The 23,942-nt window shown below is 44.5% G+C and overlaps 1 protein-coding gene across 5 annotated transcripts in view; it reads right to left on the bottom strand.

Annotated features, from left to right (window-relative positions):
• Positions 1-764: 764 nt before the first annotated feature.
• mor (SWI/SNF- related protein mor) overlaps positions 765-23,942 on the bottom strand; it is a 73,128-nt gene continuing 49,950 nt past the window's right edge. The window contains exons 20-25 of one of the 5 annotated variants that reach the window (XM_075693276.1): positions 23,653-23,750; positions 23,028-23,297; positions 22,028-22,162; positions 14,947-15,535; positions 3,470-3,613; positions 765-1,369 (exon numbers count right to left, since the gene is read on the bottom strand). In XM_075693276.1, coding sequence (XP_075549391.1) covers positions 1,266-1,369; positions 3,470-3,613; positions 14,947-15,535; positions 22,028-22,162; positions 23,028-23,297; positions 23,653-23,750 — 1,340 coding nt within the window. In that variant the 3' untranslated portion in view covers positions 765-1,265. Of the gene's footprint in view, positions 1,370-3,469; positions 3,614-7,134; positions 7,744-14,946; positions 15,536-22,027; positions 22,163-23,027; positions 23,298-23,652; positions 23,751-23,942 lie in introns of those variants that run through there. The other 4 variants (XM_075693277.1, XM_075693278.1, XM_075693279.1 and 1 more) reach the window with 4 other exon arrangements.

Below are 23,942 nucleotides of genomic sequence, written 5' to 3'. Positions count from 1 at the left end.
TTATAGCAGTGATACTCTGTAATAATTAATGAGAATTGATAATGAACCATAATCTATCATTAAATATTTTTTGAGCTATAACCAGAACTTTTTTTTTTTTCGGAGCTAAACAATATGTGGAGTCAGCAAAATTAACAGAAAGTGCTTTAGACTGACGAAGCGCTTTCATACTCTTTTCATAAAGACTGACCTTTTTCTTGCAAAACTAAGATTGATTTCATTTTCCTTGGCACTCAGGCAGCAAAATATTTTCTTGTGATCAAAACTAAAAATGGTCACCGGAGATGCACTGCCGAACTTATCTGAACATACCATAGCACCTTCTAGACGACGCGGGTTCCCTACAGTTCCTACGGCATTCCAGTTTTTCTGCCGCTGGGCAAGAAAATATGAAACACCAGAGTGTTGTATTAATTCCTTTAAAGACAGCCTTTTCATTATTTCAGTGAGGAGGAAGGTTTTAGATACACATGTGCCTTAATAATGAAAACATATGAAAGAAACACCGACCTCAACGCTTACACTCCATAATGCTTTGACAAAAGGTCACAGGATAATAAAGGAATTCTTGGCTATTGTGAGAAGGGTAACCCCTCCCCCTGTAGTACCCAATGTGCTCATAAAAGGATGTATGCAAGCACCACTACAAAGCTTTCTCATCAAGGCCTCAAGAAGTTCTTGGTTTTGCACAGTTAACTTCCAGACACGAGAATTGTAGAACAGCTGCAATAAATGCTATTGCAGTTAGAGGTCATGGCAGCAAGGACAATGGGACAAATTCTTTATTTGATGGGATGGTGTATGAGTGTGCAGGTGCAAGATGACTTCCCTCTAAAGAAACAAAAATGACAGCGGCATCTCTCCTCGATGCAACATTGAGCTATTCCTTCAGGAATCTGAGTGGAAAAGAACTCAAGACTATGCTCCCAATAACCTCGCACAAGAGCGTCGCAGACAACCGCTCTCGGAAGCGAGCACCGAGCTGGGACTGTGGCGATGTGATGAGCAAATTTTCACACTGCCATCGGGCAAGCAGCAGAAATTACGAATGCTAACACACCAGTGAAGAAAAAAACAAAAAAAAGTCATACTCTGAACAGAACAGAAGCAGAGATGCCAATAGTTAATGGGGCCATGAGTAAGCAAGAGACAATGTCCAAGTAATGTACAGGCGATGAGGATGACACAATCTGAATGAACAGCCATTGGGAACGTCTTGTGACTGTAGCAGATGAGCTGCAGAGGTTCTTGTCGTGTGGAGAAATTCACAGTCCAGGGGGAGTTGGAGCACTCGAGCCAGCTCCTGGGTCTCCACTCGCAGCTGGGGGCTCGCATTCGGCTGAGGGAGGAACAGGCACGTTTCCAGAACCTGACCAATCAGTATCATCTTGAACAAGGGGCAGTTTGAAAGACAAAAAGGCCACCTAACCATCTAAAAACAACTATAATCATCCAACAGCAGATGCCATGTAAACACAAGTTATTTAACAATAATAATATGCGCCTCATTTAGACAACACTAATTAACATATCCTTGCTTCCAGTGCAACTACTGCGACGGGGAAAACTTCCTGATGTAGCATTGAAAGGCTGAAGTCTTCTCATGTCCTCAGCAATTTTACCAATTTCAGGAAGGGCTGCATTATATTAAAGGCACTTGACAAAAAGCCGTAAGGAGAAAACTGCAGCACACCACTGTATCTGTGGTAAAAGCTTAACATTTGAGGGATCTGGATGAACCATGCATCCTTCTGCTGCCATTAGCTACTTTTAAAGAAGTATATACCCTTCCAAATACTTAAGCATAGAACATGTATAAAACCTGTGCATTTAGCATCAAGTTGCTGTGTGAAAAGCTGACCAAAGGAAGCTTGATTAAATAAAATGTTTAAACTCCTTTGATTTTACCTTGTTCATAATAAAATCCCAAAATGAAGAGGACGCTTACCAATCTCTTTAAGACGAGCAGTGACAACATAAACATGAATTTTGTTTGCTCCCTAATAACAACCAGCTGGCAAGGCCATGTGTTAACCAAGGGATGTTGTACTAGCTTCAAGATTTGAAATGCAACATTCTGGGGGACCTGGAGCTTCAAATGTGTATTAACAATTTTGGCCTCAAAGCTAAGTATTCTGCACCCTTTCATACGAAGCTCAGCACCACTCTTAAGATCCCTCCAGCGGTCTGCTGAAGCGCTATAAACTTCCCAGATATGGCTATTAGCAACACTCATTGTGTTCCTTCTTTTGTTTTGGTGCACTAGAAGCAATTACCGTATCATACTTTCAAGAGCATAACATGAACAATTTTTGTACAAATGCCACGTCTGAGACGTAACGATAATTCTTAACACTGTATTCAAAATGCTGTTGAAATACTCTATAACTGCAATAGTTTTATCACTGTATGATTGGCTAAATGCAGCTTTATGCAAAAAGATTACATTGGTTATGCGCCACGAGGCTGCAAACCGTGCCAATCGAACCGAGGTTCCAAAGAGTGCCTGTAAAAGAACTGACCAATATCATGGCAATACATTGGCATAAAGCTCATCTTATCAGGTGCTGACGGGTACTATGCAGCTCTTCTTATTGTTCAACAGATGTTGACAACACCGGAATACACTGACACTTAGGTCATCCTCGCTCTAAACAAATGCTGGACGAGCTTGCAAGAAAAAAAAAAGACAGAATGCAATCTATTGCTCTATCTTGCTTTAGACTTATGTCTTTATAACATCCTTTAACCCTTGATCGTATTGAATCGTAAAGCCTCGAAGTGTTGTGCCAAGCAAACATGCAGAAGACAAGACAGTGTAGTTTCACAAATGCTTGCTAGAGGGAAATTTGGCACAGCAGCTGTTCACTTACCACAGAATTCTGGAAGTATACAGGCTTCAGATTGACATCTTTGTTGATTTGTGAACTGTGCTACGAATTCAACTTGCCAGCTCTGCAGGTTTAGTCCAGTGCTGGGGGACCACTGTGCTTTTCAGTCAGCTCTAGCAATGTACTTATATGCTGTTACTATGCTGTCATGCAGAATTGTGCGACCTTTCCAATTTTGTTCGTCATTTCATACCACGACCTCATGACGGCATCACTGCACTGCTAAAACTGTAGCAACCCAACTGGGTAAGCAGATGGAAGTTCTAGAACAGCCATATTAATCGTGCAGCTCTGCGATGGTGCGGTAGCCTGTTGAAGACGTCAGTGTTCCATAAGATGAGCTGCTACACAATTCTGACTGGAACATTCTGTGAAAGACATCGCTGCTCCAGTTGCACTGACGCTTAAGCCATTCGCCAAGACAAGCCAGTGCTCATACTTCCCATTATTACCATGCTGCATGTAGCAGGCCTCTAATAAAGAATCCCACAGCATCTGATGCCACACTTCCCTCTAATCAATGCTTTGCAGTTCTACACCAGACAAAGACAACAAAGGTAGGGGAGGGGGCTAGCAACCTGGGCTCGAAGCCGCGCCAGGTGGACACTGGCTGTGTGACGGTGGCTGTGGCTGCTGTGGAGGGGTCCCTTGCTCCATGGGGGACGGAGTGCCGGGGGGAACCACTGGGCCCCCATTCATGGAGGGCATGGGTGGTGCTCCAGCTGCCATAGCCAGAGGAGGAAGGGGGAAGCCACAGTCGTCGGAGGAAGATTGATTGCACAGAGTGAATTTAAAGGGGTGTGGCAGAGAAAGGGAGCAGAGAGAAGAGAGGGGGGACATGGGGAAGGAAAGCAAAGACAAAACAGTGTTACACGTGGTCACAAAGGTTCACACACGCAACGCAACAAATGGAAAGAGACGAGACACCGAAAACATGGACAGGAGAAGAACCGTAAAGGCACCCTCGGTGAGACAACAGATGACCAAACAACAGAGCATGCCTGCAACCAAGATAATTCGCACTGAAACTAGTTGCAACGAATGCACTATGGTGCAGGGCACAGACTTCTAATGGCCAATTCTTCTACACAGACAAGTAGCTATATTTTATTTCACACTGAACTGCCAGGGCACTTCAACAGCCTTTTACTCTCCAAAGACTTCCATTCTGGTCGACGTGACAATAAGACTGGTTGAGCTACTGTCTGTCCCAAATCTCCTCAACCCATAAGCAAAGTATTTCCTTCACACACCACTGGTCTGTACGCCATCTAGTTGGATTCATGTTTTGAAGAAATTCATACTGTATGCAAGAAAGGAAGAAACACAGTTCTGGTGTTTGGCTTGTGTAAATGCATAATTATTATAATTATTATTTTTAATTTGCAACGGGTAACTAAATGACTGACAATAATCAGGCAACATCGTAATCACTTCACACATGTAAATGAAATGCACCCATTCAACATATTTCTATTTTTCTTTTAATTCAGAAAGCTTTCACAGTGCAAGTACTTCACACATGCATGTGTCTATGCCTACACAATGCCACGTGCGTGAATAGAAGTGCAACTCCACTGTGAGGTATTTTTTTAGAAGCATGGCTGCTGAAGATGTGTCAACTTATTGTGAATGGAAATTTCAGCAGAACCTCAGCAAGTAGCATTCAATGTCAAGAGTGCAGCCTAACCACAAAAGTACAGATAAGGAACTTCTCTGGCAGACCTTTATATAGACGGCAGTTGACATCCTACTTTGTGAATTGACCACATTTCTGACTGTTCATTATATTAAATTTGACCATGCACATAAAAATAATAAGCATGCTTCACTATTTTCAGGGCAGAAGAGAATTTAAAGATATGCACGCCAATGCTTGCATCTTCCCTAATTTGATAACTATATAGAGAGAAGAGGGAGAGAAAGGAAGAGAGAAAGAATGAAACAGTCTGCAACGTCTGAGTACATTCAGAAGTATCTGCAAAAATATAATGCATGATTTTCCACTCCTCCAATCAATTCGGTGCTTTCAAAAGCTACTATGCTCCTCCACTTCCAGGCAAGTGAGCATTGCAGGGAAGACAACCTCTGTATGTCCTAGGGACCATACAGACGTTGCATGTACTAAATGGGCAGTGTATCTGCTGTGAAGCGACAGCGCAGGGGCAACAACACTGACCAGTTCAATAAGGTGATCTGAGCTATGATGTTCATCCGTGAGACCTTGTATGCATGAATGCAGTTGCTGCAGTTTGCACGCTTTTGGTGCCTCCAATCAAAACAACGCTGTCCTGCTGGGACACTCCCGCATAGCATATGGTGCAATTCATTACATTGATGTGCACCCGCATAGGCGCACATGTCTCCGCGACGAATTCTTCATTATGCTGTGTTCATTTGCTTTTGTTATTTTTGTCAAACGTTCCCTATCACATTATATTAATGCAAATACAGTATGTCTTACGAGAGGATGGTGCAAAGAGAACATAGATCAGAAGAAACATAACGGCAATTAATAGTGTTGTCACATTGGCCAGCATGTTAGCCAACAGTGCCCGTTAAGATATTCTCAGCAGCACTGTCATATTGAACAATTGTTTTACTTTGGTGTTGCATGCTCACCAACAAAACATTTGCAGGCAATGCTGGTCAAAATGTTGCCCCTGTGACACCACAGTGAAGGCACTGACAGAGCTTGAACCATTATGGAGTAAAATGCCTGTGCATTATTTGGGCAACAACCCCTGTAGCAGAGATGCTCAAAACCAACAACATATATGCATGGATTCTCTCTTTCGCTGTGCATTCGTGCATGCACGCACAAGCACGCACACATGCACGCACGCACACACACACACAGACATGCGCGCGTGTGCTAATGCACACACTAAATACTAGAAGCTGCAGCACAGTCCAGTAACTCTGTGTAAATAAATAAACTCTAATCAGTCAGACAGAAGGCAATGTCCTTCAAGAAGGTACTATATATGCTGGAAATAAGGAAAGCACATGGTTGCTTACCACATAATATGCTGAAAACACAAAATCATCGTTGCCTGCACCCTAAAGTGACCCCCAAGCAAGTAATGTTCCAAACAGAAAGCACAAGCAAACTTAAGCAACAGGATTAATATATTGTTTGGATAGCCTAGGCATAGTATGATGCAGTTCAGGCTACCAAGTTATAAGTATGAAATGAAAACCATCTTGAAGAAACACTTTTAAAGTTAACGCTTATCTTTCAATGAAGTTGCAAGCTCAGGGGCACAGAAATTCTAATCACAAGTTTCAACATGATTGAACTTTGAGCACAAACCTTTCAAGTCACCTCACTGCTTGTAACGTTCAATGCGCACATTCATGCTGGGCATACATAACACGGCATGACAAACACTAAAAGCTAAGACGTGCCAACAGCTTAGCTTAACGGAAAATGAACACAATGTAGTACTTAGTATAAAATTAATGCACAAACATTTGATTAAATTTACTTCTACTGTCAAGGTAAGTGCAACTACAAAAGAGTTCCAGCACTACCTACACCAACAAAAACAAAAAGAAAACAAAAAAGAAAAAAGAGGGAGGCGGGGGAAATTAAGTGCAGGAAAAGTCATGCATTAGAAGCAGTCATGCAATGCTACAAGAAGCAGAGTATTGAAATGGTGTCCACATCTTACTGCCACCTCAAACCTTGCAAGTCAGCAGTGCAAAGAAAGGGAGAGGGAGAGAAAAAAACGTCATCAATTAGGACTCCACAGATTCACGCACTACAGTATACTCTCTTTAAACACACTGGTAAGGCAGGCCCTCTGGCAAAAAGTAAAGATTCACTGAACTCTTGTAAGGAACAATTTGCGGTTAGATCAACAGACTTCCAAAGTCTCTCCATGCATGCTTTAAAGAGAGTCTACTGTAATCAATAAGCCAGATTCTACTTGGATGGTGGTTTGATCAACAGACTTCCAAAGTCTATCCATGTGTACTTTAAAGAGAGTCTGCTGCAATCAATAAACCAGATTCTACTTGGATGCCTTCACCCAGCATGAACATTGGCTTCGTTTACGTCTACAGCAAAAGTCACTGACTTGTTCATGAATGCACAAATAAAATTTAGGTTGATCAGAGATGTCACCTCTATGACCCCTCTACGCTTGACATTGCAGTAGAAGTGTGCATAACAGACGTTTAATGACATCATATTTTATGACTATATATACATTTTGAAAGTGACACAAGAGATAAAGAAGGTACAAACAGGCCAGTTCTTTATTCTTCAATGTATGTGCAGTACCTTATGATTTACATTGACAAGCTTGACTAGAAAATTTTATGCCATGCACCCGTGGCACAGCTTGCATTACAATAAAAGCTTGCACAACATTGTGGATGGAAAATAGGCACTAATGTTCATGGGAACATTCGTGGGTCATAATTTACATGATTAAGTACAAAGAAAAATGTAATCCAGAGGCATAAAATATAAGATTAGTGCAGAATGTCTTCTTGGGCATTACAGAAGAGTTTAGCAGGATGCTTACTGTAGCCAATCTTGATGAACACAGATTTCTGTTTCAGGCCAGTGTAATAATGCGAGCTGCCATACAAAATGTTCCATTGGGCCAGTGTCTTCACCTGACGCATTTTGTGCATATCTACAGCTGCTTGAGTTGCACTGGTAGTGTCCCAGAAAAGCGCAATATGGTATCCGCACCCAGTTCGCCCCAAAGAGGGACGGTAAACTTGGGAAGCACAGCTTCACCTCTTTGACAATGTACACTCTGTTTGCAGTGTCACGGGTGCGTTTAGAACGGATGCCCCGTGAGAATGGTGGAGGAATGTTGCCGATAGGTGCCTGCCAGAGAAATGAACACCAAGCGCAATTAAGTGCATTATGTAAGGTCAAAGCAGTTGCTGTGCTCAGATTTCGAATCCCGTGAAAACTGTCCCATGCCTGAGTGCTTACACAGTGGCTGAAGAAATGGATGTAGCAAGTCTGATTTTGTTATTACAAAGGGTATAAGCTTCCCAACTTCTCTCTCTCAATCTGGAAGTGAAGATCTGCATTCAGGGCAGCGTAGTAATTAAAATATGTCTCAGAAACACACAGTTTCAGTGCGCTTTTTGTGTATGTACGTCATCACAACCACAGTGATTCTGCATCATGGCCAGTGCAGAGGTATAGCATCGAAGATTTACTGCTCTATCTCGGAGCAGGTTAGGGCAGCAAAGGGTACTGACCCTTTCACTGTTTATGAAGGCTTAGGATTATGCCACTTCTGTTTTCACCCTTTCGAAATACGTCTAATGAGTCAACAGACTGCTGATACAGGATGCCCCACTACTCTATACATGTATACAGAGAAACTGCAAACCAACAATCCCAGGATGGTGTGACATTATGTACACAGAAGCAAAGGGGAAAAAACCCATAGAATTCTTGGCTGCATAGCTTTTGCTCACCCTGTTCATATTTCCACGTGTTCATCTTTTGTGAACGCCATCCACATTGACAATGAACCTATACAAATCGCTCAACTTTCCAAGACTTTCTTCTTGACCTTGCTGATCTACCACTTCTCAACAAACCTCTTATGCTATGTTCAGGGACAGTCTTCACAGGACTCAATGTCAGAACAGATGCCCTAGTTTTATAATGAAACTAGCACTTCGTAAAATTTACGAAGCACTGTTGCAAACACGTTGTGCTCATCAAACTGGCAACATAAGCTAACCAATGCAACACTTGCGTACATGCACACACACACATTGGAGTTATTTTATGTCAGTGAAAATTCAAGGTTCTCCTTTGCACAGAAGCTCAGGGTGTGCAGATACAAGTGCAGAGTGTGTCATCGTAGAGCTAGATAGAAGTGCAACCAGCTCATTGCATATTTCAGCTGGAGAAATGTTAGCAGTGCGCACCATGCAGCTTAGGCAATCTATGTTAGCATGAAGCACCAGGGCTGCAAACAAGGCATGTCACAGCCACTGTGACTTGTTAGCTGGAGTGCACAAATATTTTAACATGGTGAATACAAATCAACCCTCAGAAAGCTGGGGAGATATTCTATAAGAGTGCACCTAGTGGACACATCTATTTCGTCTGTTGCTGAAGTGCCGATTGGCTGTGGTGCCCGGTTGCTGCAGACGCGCAGCCCAGCCCAGCCAATCAGAACTTCAACAGCTGACCAAATGGATGTGTCCACTAGGTGGACTCTTACAGACTACCTCCCCTGATAAGCCTCACCATCAGCAGCAGAAGCCGCAGCCCATTTTATGCCCATTGCAGGACGAAGGCCTCACCCACTGATCTCCAATTACTAGCAGTTTAACAATACCGAATGGTAGATTTCAAATAAAATTGTTAAAAAGAAAGCCAAATATCGAATAGAATATTGAATATAAGAAAATTTTTCCTAAATTTAATGCTTACAAATTTTGGGCAATACAGTGCTCCATATGCTCAAGAGTCTCCTGGCATTGCATAACAAGAATGTAGGAAGCTACAGTGAACTCTCGTTAAAGGGGCCCTGAATCACCCCTCGGGCTTGATGAAATAACACAGTCCACGGGTAGCATACGCTATGCGGTGCGTGGAGTGGAGCTCACAAGCGGATCGCAAAGTCACCTGTTTTTTAAATGCTCTCTTTTCAACAAAAAGCCCTGTCCTCACACTCTTCTAGACGCTGCACTTTGTCATCAGACACACCACTCTGTCATCCCTTAGACGGCTGCTATTGGCCGAGAGCTGACATCAAGCTGCATGCAGTTGGCTACACGGTGTAGATATCGTGGCTGCCGCGGGGTGCCACCACAAGTCTACTGGCTAAGCGCACTGCGGCTCGCTGAGGATGATCGCGTTTGGCTTATGTTTAACGCATTGTAGGCACCAAAGATGAAAGTCGTGGCACCTATGTTAACATCCAAAATTAAATTTGAACAGCGAGCCACGGTAGCATTTAGAAGGTGGAGCGTTGTGGGCACGCCCCACTGTGTCATAGCCTTCGCAGTGCAAGGCATTGAAGAAGGAATGGGAGCACAGTGGAGGCCATGTTTGATTGCCAATAACTCCTCTTCTGCTGAATGCATTGAAGTACTTTTTGCGGCAAATTATTTCTGAAATAGCCTATTTTCACTTCAAATGCCTTTCTCCGCTTCGACAAAAAATGGTTCAGAATCCCTTTAAGATGAACTCCGTTAAGCCGAATTCTCACATATAACGAACAGCATGGGACGTTCGTTTGGTTTTCTATAGACTCAATGCAAAAAAATCTGCTTAAGACTGCCTCAGACGTACTGTATTTACTCGCATAATGATTGCACTTTCTTGTCAGAAAAATTGAGGCAAAATCAGGGGGTGTGATCATACGAGAGTCAAATTTCCCGCGAAAAGAAAAAAATTTTTTTTCGTCCCGCGTTTGCTGCGGGACACCAAAACAATAATGGCGGCCGGCAGAGCAAGCCGAAAGCACCGAGCGCGATTTTTTTTCCTTCTTGTGAGTACATTACGTGCACTGAAACAGTTTCTTTCGTATCAGTAATGAATAATATTGTTAATATCGGCAAGTTTGCGGCAATAACGTAGCCATGTCCACTTCGAGGGGAAAGAAGCAGATGGGTACGCTTAGCTGCCAGTGACATAGAAACACATGGCCAGCATGCTGCGGAAACTGCGGCATCTGTCTTCACTACTAATACAGCATGTTTCTGCTAAGGGTGGGTGAATATCTTAGCTGTGTTACAAACGACGGCGTATGAATAGGGCACACTTTTAACGTATCAGTGTAAACGTAGCTACTATCGTTGCCGCTCGCGGTTTGTTGCGTAGCCACGAGTGCAGATGAGAAGAATCGAAAGGCGCCTTTTTGTTGTTGTTGTTGTTGACCACAACCATTATAAAGTCTACACATCATAAAGGAAAGTTTGGTTGCAGCTTTCTTTAGTCATGGAAGTGTGCAAAGTGATGAAAGTACTGAAATGAGACATCTACTTAAGGGAATGTTTGGTGCGTGCAGACCACTTGGTTTGTCTTGAAGAGTCTTTGGCATAACATTCGATAGATGGTAAGCGCGATCAATATTAGCTAGACTTGGCACACGACATATCGCTGTGGCAAGTTCAGGGTGCGATCATTACACGGGAAATAAAAAAAAAATGGAATTTTGACGACAAAATTCAGGGGGTCAAAATTCAGGGGTGCAATCATTATGCGAGTAAATACGTTACTCTTCAGTTAAGATGAACATTCAGAGTGACCACCACCACTATCGATCTGAGAACATGCTCATCGAGGCACCCTACTGAAGGCCTGCGGCACACATCGCCCGTGGACAGAGGCAAAAACGAGAGGAAACGAAAGAAGTTAGTGACGTTTCACTTTGTGAATGCAGATGACGTACAAGCATACAGGTGCTATAGCACACACAAAGCTATTGGCCCTTGCTGAGCCTAGATGCCTACAGTGTCCGCATCGCAAATTGTATTAAAGACAGAGCTAGTGCGGCTGCGCCATATGCAGTAACCGCTAGAGTAGAACGCCGCCTTGTAAACATTCTCTTACTAACTAGATTAACAAGCCTGGTGTCAGTGCGCACAGTCAAACATGAACACATCACACTCAATGACCGCACACACTCGATGAGCTTGGACACTCGTCAAAACGCTGGCGTGAGGAATTGTGGCAGCAGCAGCGGGCGAAGTGACCTTCGTGCTGTCTATAGCTTCAATGCAAACTGAGCAGTGAGAACAGCGCACACAAAGATACGAGCCATTGGACCCTCTACACTGTGCCCCCAAAGCAGATGACTTTCAAGATAACGCCAACGCAACAAAAGACAGTGCGCGTCCTGCCCTCTTTCATCCACTTGCGCATGCAAGATTGAGCCACCATCGTCGGTTCAACGTCACGCGCTTTCACTCGCACACACAGCGTACGGTGCCCAAGGACAGTGTTATCATGAGACGAACCATGTACGTCCGTATCGCAAACAAAACCTGTAGCAACTGCTAGAGGAGGTCAACTCAGTGCGCCTCCACCTACCTTCCTCTTGCACGACACTTCGCCTTGTATCTCCTTCCCCACTTTGCTCAACGTCACCTAGCCTTTCCTCTAGGTGGACCTACCCCCTGTGCAGCGTGGTTGAGGTGCCCTCTGCTGAGAGTTACTGCGCTGCACTTTACCCCAACCTTTCCTTCCCATCAACAAGAATCTCCTTCTCTCTCTAGGTGGCATTGCTTTGACACATGCTCAGCGTGCTCCTTCATACTTTCGCTAGCTAGGAGCCCACACCAATGACCTCTGAGGCAACAGATGCCTGCTTGAGCTCCCAGTGCCCTAGTGAACTTCTTCCAGCAGCACGAAGGCACAGAAGGATTTTTAAGGTCATTAGGTGACATGACGTCGTTTGTGGCTGCTTGCCGATTTTAACAGAAGTGACAAACATAGATCACAGACTGGATGAAACTAAGCAAGAGTACCACTTTAAGACAGTTTTGTATTGAGTTCAGCTAAAGAAATGCTTTTTATGTCATTTTCCCCCCGTTGCAAGTTTGCTTCATTTACCATATTGATGTAAAATATTTGGATGCACCTGGTCATGCTGTCAATTATTCTTCTGATAAGACAAACGTCAGATAATACAAATTTTCTTGGCCCCTTCAGGTTCATTTTACGGTAGTCTGCTGCATCAGTAACTGAAGATACAATACAAATACAAGTGAATACAAAGATACAAATGAAGATACAAAGCACGGCCTAACTTTAAGGGAACAGCAAATTAGTATACCAGCACTGATTACAGCTCAGTTATAGTACATGAAAGCCTGGCAAATAATTCTTTTACCAACAGAATTTCTCTTGAATAAAATCAAGTGCTTTTTTTCCCTGAAACTAAAGAATTAGTTACGTTCTGTTGAATACGAATGAGACTCACAGTTTAATAGTGGACCTGTGTTTTGCAGCAATCTTTTATTTTCTTGCGTAGATTTTCTTTACTGTTCTCCAATATACAGAAGGGCTTTTGCAACTTTAAGGCAGGTGGGTTATAATAAGGCCAATCTTCGCAACAGACAAAAGGACCGCACATCACATAACTTATCACCGCTTCGCGCCTAGCCGGTGCCAATGGTAAAGAGCAGGTGCTGTCCATGCCGTTTCATTGTTAAGTTCAGCGTGTTTTGCCACTTGTCAAAGATTCTGAAATCTGGAGGATCACAGCAAGTGCACAAGACGATCCCAACCCGCCCCCCCCCCCTCCCCTCACAACACACACACCTTCTTCATTTATATGCTGTCCATGTAACTGCAGCTATGCCACTTTTGCCCCCCCCCCCTCTTGTTCAAGCTTTTGTTGGCACTTGTATATTGTTATAAGTGGGTTCAACTGTATGACTAGATTTTTATCGGCTACTGAATAACAAGTCCAAAACTGCAATAGAATGACGGCTCCCATGCTCCCAATAGTAATGCTTCTAATTGAACAGCTCGAACACTACGACTGCAAGTTTATCTGGGACTCTATTCTTGGTCATTCAGTTCTGGGAACAAATATTTTAACAACATTTTCGAGCGATTAGCACTGAACGCATTTGCGTCTACGGGTGACATTGCGTTTGGTGCAGTAACAGGAACACTGCTGCCCATAGGCACTGATACATCCGGTGCTGGTCACATGAAATTTCGTGGAAGTGATTGTATCCCTGAAAGTGAACAATCACTTTATTGTTTTTCTTTATTATTCTTTTTCCTAACCCACTCCCTGTGTAACACCATTGGCCCTGAGGGTACAATAAACAAACAAACAAACAAACAAACAAATAAATAAATCGAGAATATTGCCCCTAGTCCTGTACTTGCCTCGCATTTGGTAGTTTCTAATATTTGTGCACTCCTACCCGTCAGGCTTTAATTCCTCCAGCTTGCATGAGTGTGGCAAAAGGCAAGCCAGATGATGTAACGAAACATGCTCCTATCCAGCTTTTATGTAAGACACACAAACAACAGTACACATTTCTGCCACATTCGACACCACAGGCACACCTGCATTCTATTTAAGTAGAGTTGTGATCAGCTTTTTGCAGGCTCTTATATGTGCTGATGAGTGACAGGAATCAAGGGGCCACTTGCACTGATTGCAACAGTGCTGCCAATGCTGCAGGAAAGTGTACCAAAACAAACAATGTGACACAGTTGGTGGTCTTATGGTTTCATCTGCTGCATATAATGTCTCATGTGTCAGCAGTGTTGGTTCTGTCTGGGAGAACAAAAACAGAGCAGAGGATGAGATGACAAGAGCAAAAGACAACAGTTCTTATGTCGGTGCTGCTTTTTCCTCTTTTTTATGCACCGTTTTAGCTGCAGCCATGAACCAGCCAGCCTGCACATGCCCTCTTCTTGGCTCTGATTTTCATCGAGCTGAGCTATAGGTTGCCCAGTGGGGGCAAAATATGGGTTACAGCTTCTTATAGCTAAATTTCCAAAATGGAAATGTCTACATCTCATAGGGCATGCAATGGCTGGCTTTCCAAATAAAATGCATCCCTGCCATAAGCTTTGTCAAGCTGTTGCCTTGGTATCTCAGATTTCATTGAGGCAAAAAATAATACAGGTGCAATTCACAGTTCACTGTGATGGAATTGGGTAAGCTAATTGAATACACAATGCACAACTGTGAATGGACCTGCTTGTGTGGTCCACGTAAAACATCACAGTGGAACCTCACGGAGAAATAGCTGAAGTGACAGCAGTGGTACAGCCCTTGCCAAAATAAATGAAACCATTAGGAGCATGAGTGCTGGTGAACTGTGGCTCATGAAACTCCGGGTATTATAAAACTCTGGGAGCTTAGGGGCAAGGAATGAACGTACAGCTGCACCTTCAGAGCTTTTGCACAGTGTAAACACAACAGAAGGCCAAGTATAGGTCTTGGAAAGGCTGCACTCGGGCACACAGATGTTTAATTTTGTTTTTACAAAGGCTGTACACACACCAATACAACTGCTAGAGACGTCACATTTCTGCTGTGCTGACATAGGAGCTGTGCCTAGCGCTGCTCACCTGAGGGGAGCTGCTGCCCCATGGGAGAGGTGGGAGGAGGTGCTGCAGACGGGTGCATCAAGCCGGGACTTCGCACACCACCCGCTCCCCCTGGCTGGGGGCTGCTGCCAAGGGGTACTCGGAATGCCTGCTCACCACCGGGCTGTGGGTAAGGAGCAGCCCCGTAACCGCCCGGGGGCCCACCCCCAGTGGGCGGGTATGGTCGGGGCCCGCCCACTGGAGGTGGAGTCGACCCGTAGCCTGGGTAGTAAGGGCTACGCTGCTGCTGTGGTGGTAACTGCTGTTGCTGCGGCTGCTGCTGTGGGTGTGGGGAAGGTAGGGGAGGGCCACTGCCAGTTCGCGGTGGTTGCTGACCTGGGTCTCCTCCTCCGTCTGGCGTGGGGCCCCCTCCTCCTGCTGCTGTAGGTGGTGGAGCTGCGGGTGGTGCCCCCGGAGGTGCAGGGGCTGCCGTGGGCTGCGCTGCAGCACCACCCTGCTGAGCCATCATCATGGCGTGTGCCTGCTGTCGAGCCCGGAACTCAGCTGCTCGCAGCTGCTCAAGGTGGAACTGCTGCCGCTCCTGGATTAGCTGCTGCCGCTGGTACTCCAGCTGTGGTTCCAGGCAGTGAGAAGAAATTGGTTTACTACTTTTTTGTTTCCTGCACAAGCAGGGCTTGCATGAAGCTGTCTGCACAAAGCACAAGCTTGCAGTCATGCAAAGCAAGCGAAAGGTGATGCATGTGTTTCAGTTGGTGCAACACCAATGCAGAAATGAAGTTGCCTTCTCCAATTACAGTTAAATATTGTTACCTCACAAAAATCTATAATGGTCCTCCATGGTCCTGGAAGGCATACGCTTTATTTAGTGGTATCAAACTCTCCTTAATTTGGAGGTACAGTCGAACCAGACTATATCGAACCCGTTCACATCAAATTATTCTATATATAGAACAATTTCTGGACACGGTATAATTAAAATGAGTATATTATTACGATATCATCGAGCGATGCTCAAGGGACGAGCCGCCACGAGAACGACGAAGAAGTTGGTTGGTGCCCTGGGCACGAGTGAGCGTCAGCCTGGCTGCCTGGCTCCAGCGTAAATAGCGCGTAAACAGCCTCTTTCGTCTGTGTCTTTCCACACGTAACATTCCGGTGGAGGTCGGCGATCCCCGTCCTCACCACAGAACTCCGAAGTGGTCGGCACACCGAGCTTGTCACCATGCCTCCTGGTGACGCGCCCACCTCTGCAACGGCTTCGGCTTGTCCCACTGCTCCAATCATCACGGTCGCCCCACATCGCGAGCCAGGTGTGTTCTCTGGCTTGGAGGGACAGCATGTTGACGAGTGGATCAAGCTCTATGAACACGGCAGTGCTAATAACAGGTGGGACCCAATGATTATGCTCGCCAATGTCATCTTTTATCTTGGCGGCACCTCATGCGTGTGGCACCAAACGCATGACGACGAGATAACCAGTTGGGACAGTTTCAAAGAGAAAGTACGGGAACTGTTCAGCGACCCCATTGAGCGCAAGGCTGCCGCGAGAAAGGCTCTTGCGTCTTGTGTTCAGTCGTCTATGGAGCCGTACGTTTCCTACATCCTCGACGTCTTGGCTCTATGCCGCAAAGCTGACAATGCTATGTCCGAAGCAGATAAAGTGCCACATGTTCTAAAAGGCATCGCCAATGACGCTTTCAATTTGCTTGTTTTCGGCAACATCTCGACTATCGACGCCATCATCAAAGAATGCCGTCACCTGGAACAAGCTAAGAGCCGCCGTATCACACACCACATCACGCAGCTACCCAACACCGCTGCTTTGTCGACATGTGAGGGTCGACCACGGCAGACCACCACCTGTGACGACGTCACCCGTATTGTTCGGCGCGAACTCGAGGCCACCTGTTTGCCAGCATTCTCCACGACGCCTCCCGATCCGCCAGCAACCACCATTGCAATGATTCAGGCCGTCGTCTGACAGGAATTTGAGAACATGGGTCTGAACTCCGTGTGTTCCACGTCTCCAACCCAGAGCTCCCCAGTTCTCTAACGGCCCTCCTCGTCCTCGTCAGTCCTTTTCCACCACATCTTGCAAAATATAGCCAAAATATCGCTTACATCGAACAAAAATAGCAGTGACTCCCGATATATCGAACGTCAAGCAGCAGAAAAGTACCCCCAGAAAGGTGGCTTCCCCTCACGGTAGAGGGGGGGGGGAGGGGGGACCCGGCGCGACTCCATCCAAGTGCTCTCTCTACCATGACCGCACTGCCTCGGACGAGCCATCAACACCCCCCTGCAAAAAATGATCCTGGCCCGCCCGCAGCGCTTCTCAGACAGCCAATCAGAGGCTCTTGTGCCCTCGTCATGCAAGATGGCGAAAGTGCGAGTTGTCTTGTTGCTTTTCCGGTTCACTGTGTGTGGGCTTTGTGGGCCTTCTCCTGCAGTGTTGCCGTGATGAAGCGGCAGAATTCACCTTTCGTCGTGAAGCTCGAAATCATAAATCGGGTCGAACGCGGTAGGAAGTCGGATGTCTCCGCAGTGTGCAAGATTCCGAGAAGCACTCTCAGCACGATCTTGAAGAATAAAGGGGAGATTAGGGCTAGAGCAGCCAAATTCGCAACCCAGTGCCCATGGCGCCCGACGCCCACCCACGGCCATGTACAAGTGGTTCATCCGAAATTGCTTCAGCCATGCCGGCTTCCGCGTGCTCGGTGATGACTGTAAATTCTGATGAATGTGATGCAGCCATTGCCGATGTTGCCGAAGTTTGGAGCAAGCTGTCAGAATTCCCGGAAGCTGTTGACAAATGAATGGTGGGCGAGTTTGTGAGTGCAGATGATGGTGTCACGACCACGGAGAGCCCGAAAACGAAGACTACATTGTTGACATCGTACCGAGCACAAGTGAAAGAGGGCACAATGAGGAAAGCAACAACGGTCCTTTGCTCACATCCTCTGAAGTTATTGGTGCACTCGCACTAGTCTGGTGCTTCTGTGCGAATGCTGAAGGTTGCGGCCTCAGCTGCTCCAACTCCTTCGACAATGTGGCTCCTTAGACAATGTGGAGAATTGCGTGCATCGCAGGCAGCGAAATTGCCCAAGCAGAAGAAAATGGCGGACTATTTCATGCGAAACTAAGTTAGTTTTATCAATAAAATGATATTATAAATGGTATGTGCTTTTACGACATGCAATTATTTAGCAGGCTTATATCGAATTATGCTCTATATAGAACTGATAGCAGTTTTTTTTTTGCGAGTTCTATATAGCCGGGTTCGACTGTATCTGGTACTTGGCCGCACACTGGTAATTATGACAACCCTTGGAGCGTCTGAGCACTGCACATGTGCGTTAGAAAAGAGCAAGAGCGGCACTAGCGTCCTATTGAAACAACGTTGCGGAGTTCACATCGCCACAGTCATCAGCGGAAACCACTAATCTCTTGTTTCTGCATCAATTATGGCTTGCCAACACTTCAGTTATATAGGACAAACTTTAAACTAGGGGTGTGAATATAAAACTTTCTATTTCAAGGCTAATGTGGATAATAAAAATGAAGTGCAAACGAAATATTTTTCAATTACGAATATTATAGGTTTTGCAAATATGCAATTTTTTTCACTAACTAGGGGGACAAAGAAAAAGTTTATTTCACAGGAAATAAAGTACGGGGAAGTTATGCTTTGTAGTCAACAAAATTGTCATACAGCGAAGCTGTTATGGGCTACTTTTCCCACTATCGTGTCAGCGTGTAGAAAAAAATTCCAAAGCTAGTGTAATGCCGAGCCGGCCCACAGCGGAGGTGACGCAGGTGTTAAGTACTCCCCATACGTGGGCCAATCCCAAGATAGCGCAATACCGGGACCTGTGCTGGAGGCGAAGCAGGTGTTAAGCACTCCCCCATACATGGACCAATCCTGAAGATAGTACAATGCTGGGCCGACCCACGGCAAAGGTGCAGTTCGCCATTAAGGGGCCCATATACACAGCTTCGCTGGTCATTCTTCTTCACAGAGTGGAATGGTACTGAACATTTTTTAAAAATAATCATATACTTAATTCTAGGGTCGGCTTAGATTTGAGGATTAAAAAAAATGCACCAATTTGTATTTGAAAATGATAAATACGGTGCATAGCTAGTGCGATCTAGAAAAGTCAGCATCGCAGCCACTACTAGCCGTGCCAGTAGCCAATTGAATTACACAAGCGATGTCGCCATTCTGACCTGTGTTGTATCAGCGTGCGGCCATAGAGAAATATGGTGTGGTGTGGCCCATAGCGTGGCATCGTCGTAATGCCACCAAACAGGCGATGCCACTTTAGTGCCGCTTTCAAACGAAAAGTAGTGCTAGCCGCAGAGACACCATCGAACGTTCAAGTCAACTTCAGCATTGATGAGAAAAACATCTGTTGCTGGAGGGGGCAAAAGGATACGCTTTTGCATGTGTCGCGCGAGGAGATGACAGTGGTAAGATAAGTGCACGATAATAGAGAGGAGCTGTTCACCAAGATCGCGCTGCATTTTGATGCGTGCGAGCCGTGCCACACTGCCTGTGCATGGACAGGTTCATGGATGCAAGCTTGCGTGTGTCCGCAAGCGTACATGTGGTCTGGGCTATAGTGACGAGGCTAGCAGCAATGATGACGTAGAGTGAGCTCAGCATGTTCGTATTAAATAAATGCTATTTTCATTTTGTTAACGCTGTCCTCACTTCTTTGTTCTGCCTATATTCGAGATAAGATTTGAAAAATTTTTTCTGGCTTCGGACATTTGGGGGTCGGATTAGAATCCGAGCAGGCCTAGATTCGAGCAAATACAGTATATGTTGCACAAAAATGGCCGGTTTTTTAAAAGTTAGCTTCGCCACACGGTTCCAAAAGTCAGCTTCTCTGCATAACAGCCATGTTATGTAACAAAGCTACAAACACAGTTTTCGGCACTATATTTTAAAGGGGAGACGCTCCTTGAAATAACTTTTTTATTTACTGTATTAGAGGTTTAAAAATTAAGTCAAGTATTGAGTTTTCTATGCAGATTTCAAGTATGGCACTACCTTTTGTGTAGCTGTTATAGTTTAGAGTTATGTGATGCATGACGGCAAAATATAGTCATCTTTATGGGCACCTTTTTATGCAATAAACTTTCACAAAAAGCATGGTGCTGTAGCTTGTTTAGCTCTTTGTAGATCGCAAAGTGCTGATATCTAGCCAAACAGTGTGTAGAATTACTGAAACTATGCAAAAAAATATAGAACATTTCAACTAATTTTTTCCCCCAATTCTCTGAAATATAACCATGTACTTTTGCAACTTACTGCTTGGAGATATTGCAATTTCAAGCAGATAACAGTGCTGTACCTATTCTCAAGAGTATGTATGCCAAATTTCATTAGCATAAGACAATTGTAAGTGTACAAGGTTAATTTCATGTGATTGTGAAAAAATCAATCAATCAATCAAGTTTTATTTTCGCTGCAGACAATACATTGTTACTGCGAAAATAGGGGGCCAGAGAAAAAAGCTGCATCTGTGCAGCTTGACTAAGCTCTAGCCACCCGTACAGCAGCAGTGACACGACGATTTGTTATATAGATTCAGTTACATAAACAATCCGCAAATAATAAATATAAAAATAATATAAAGATATTAATATAATAATATATAATATAATCTAATATAAATAATCTAAATAATGTAATGTAAAGATATTAGAAGTATCCTAATTATTCATAGTTCCAGTAATTGTACATGCTGTTTGAATAGATATCGGCACTTTGTGGTCTACAAAGAGCTAAATAAGCTACAGCACAAAGTGTTTTGCGAAAATTTATTACACAATAAAGTGCCTGCAATATCACTCTATTTTGCCATTGTGCAGGACTTAACTCAAGAACTATAGCAGCTATGCATAAACTAATGACATGTTTGAAATGTGATTGAAATAAATGCTCTGCGAGTAGGTGGATTTTCAAATCTCTAGTACAAATATTAAAGAAATGTTCTTTCGAGGGGCGTCTCCCTTTAAGAAAGAAAAAATGCACGTTAGAAATGCGTCAATACCATAGTAAGACATCGTGAGCTACTGTTATTGCTTGAAAATTTTCCTAGGGCAGGCCAGAAATAGCCGTTTTCGAAGGGAGATTTTGACATATGTTCAATGCATTCACTGTCCTCTCAGCTCTGCTGAGAAGGTGCTGCCACTACAAGGGTTGCAAATGGGGTCACCATAGGGGCCCCCATTTGCTGATTGGTCAAGTTCAAATTATCCGGCGAAAGTCAATTATAGGATTGAATTGACAAAAGTTTAGGTCCACAGAAATGCATGCGTGCTGGCTGGGACTTTCGGTTGGCATTGAAGAAACTGGAGTTGAGTAACGAAAGTCTACAAAATTTGCACACCACCAGGACCAACCTCTTTGTCATTCAAGAGCTGTAATCTGCCAATCCAACTTGACTGGACAATTATTTGGACTTTTTGGCAGCTCCCCTTACATCCGAGTTATCAGTCACTGACTATGTGTTTCTTCACAAAGACCAATTTTTCAGACACTTCCCTAGCCACCTACAAGTTTGAAAAATCGTTTAACTGCTGCATTCCTCTTTTAGAGCCTCTTTAATAGAGCAGTAGCAAAAACAAAAAAAGGGGAGGGGGGTGACCAAAAGATGAGCAAGTGGCCTTGCATAAATGTAGTAAAACACAATGATGGAATTAAGAAGTTTGATAGCAGTGAGAAGGCTGGTGATTACAATGAGCATCATAAGCATTTCAAAAGTTAAAACCTGCTTCTAGATAGTGAACTGATGGTTGCTTTTCTTTGCTGTGACATGTAGTGTTGAAGAGTAGCACAGGAAGGATTGCCATTCTCAAGAAACTAAAGCTTTCAGGAAGTGAAAAAAATTACAGAACTTTGGAGCCTCTGATAAGACTGTCTCAAGTTCCACATCTGAAAGTTTTTAAAGACTTCTGCATAGCCTCATCAAAGGCTGCAACCCTTTTTCAAATGCATACAACTACCGAATGACCTGTCAAACATTTGATATACAGCGTAAAATGCATTTGCAAACATTAAAAACACACAATAAAGTGATCCACCAACCGTTTCCCTCTCACGATCCATAATAGCTTCCAGTTCCTCGAAGTGTCGCAGCTTAATCTCCAGCTTCTTCATTTGAGTTTCAACCAGAAGCGCCACAAGGGACTTGATCTTGCGCTCTTCCACAGCTGCCAGGTGCTAAAAGTGACAACCACAAGATGCAACATTTACAGACTTAGTCACAAGCAAGAGATGAACTTGCATGCTAAGCACAACAGCGCTGCGTACTTGACTGCTCTATGCGGAAGAAGTTACTGCAATGCAAACCTCTTGTACTCCTTACTCAGTTTATCTTTAGTCTGAGGAATAATGTGCGACACATGAATGCTGAAAAACTTGCTGCTCAAGGGAGCTTGCCAAAGACTATGCATTGTCAAAAAACCAAAAGGGGGGGGGGGGACACCAATATTTATTTACACAATTCTGATGCGGCCTTAAATCTTACGCATACCCAGATTTGTGTGTTCCAAGGAAAATTATGTGTAATTAAATCTAATGACATCCCTCATTGCCATAATCAGGATCAGATGAAACCTGCAGCATTTACCACAGCAGAATGTATTTTTCATTAAAGTCATTGGTATGGTTCATTGCAGCTGATATTCAGCATATTGAACAGGATGCTGGTCTACAGCTAAGTAATTCAGCGGTTCGTCCTGCAAAGCACAGAAGAGACATGGCTCTGTTGTCGCTAGATCAGCATGTAAAACTGCAACATTTTGAATGAGCTTCTGATGAAGCCAGTGTGTGATCGTCGCCAACCTACACGAGTTCTGTCACCATCTCGTGATGACAATCAAAATGACGCTGACATTCATATCAGGCTGTTGGCAGTGTCGTAAACATGGTTTCAGTTTCCTTTTTCCTTCTTTTTTTTATCTGGCCGTAGAGGGCAGGCAGTTTTCAGAGTATTCTCTTGGGGGCGAAAGGTGCACCTTAGAATTGGGTAAATACGGTACATGCAAGCTTTCAAACCAGAATGACAAGCAGCACCGCCCCACACCTTTGCCTTGACCGCCGCTGCACCAAGAGCCGCTGCAGCTGCCGTGGAAAGTTGTGCATCTTTGACAAGCCGGTCGCGGTCCGTCTCGGGTGCTTTGGGCTCTTCCATGGACTCCTGGTCCGGCGCATCAGGGCTCTCCTTGGAAGGCTCCTCACCAAGCTTGGCTGCTTTCGCTTTGTCCTCGGGTTCCCCTCCTCCAGCGGGCGTGGCCGCAGCACCAGTGCTGCTGGCAGCAGTCGGGGCGCCTTCGGCCGAGGCAGAGGAGTTTTCCTGAGACAACAGGTTAATTAAAGTTAAATTAAACACTGGGGTTTTATGTGCAAGAAGCACGATACGATTATGAGACACACTGTAGTACAGAAGTTTGGAATAATTTGGCCACCTGGGGTTTTTTAACCTGCACCCATGCACGGCACATGAACATTTCTGCATCCTGCCCCAATCGGTTTGAAGCGACCACAGCTGGGATTGAACCTGTGACCCCAAGCTCACTTGGAGCGCAGCTCCAAACAAAACATGAGGTGCTTTCTAAAGATGGCAATTAAGCACACAAAAAGAATTAACATCATGCTCATGCAAATAGGGTATTTGACCTAGCAGTGCACAAATGACCCTAAAGCCTTACCTCAGAGCTGCTGGGCTTTTCCAGCTTGACCTCAGCTGCAGAGAGTGAGGGCTCTGTACCTTCTTTGCCTTCTTCTGCCTTTTCAGACTCCTCTCCAGCTGAAAGCCATACCAAAAAAAAAAGAAGAAAAATGGATTGTCAGAAAGGCAACAGAAGTCGCGCCAACATCAACCAATGACAAAGCAAGCAGAATGCACGGGCGATATCTTGTCGCGAAAATGAACAGCCATCCATGTAGCCTCACACCATACAGGCATTACTTAATGTACAAGAATTAATCAGCCCCAAAA

This window comes from Dermacentor variabilis, chromosome 5 (genome assembly GCF_050947875.1).
Source record: "Dermacentor variabilis isolate Ectoservices chromosome 5, ASM5094787v1, whole genome shotgun sequence".
Classification (NCBI taxonomy): Eukaryota; Metazoa; Arthropoda; class Arachnida; order Ixodida; family Ixodidae; genus Dermacentor; species Dermacentor variabilis.
The sequence above is the reverse complement of the archived record's forward strand: the minus strand, read 5'-3'. Positions and strand labels throughout refer to the sequence as shown.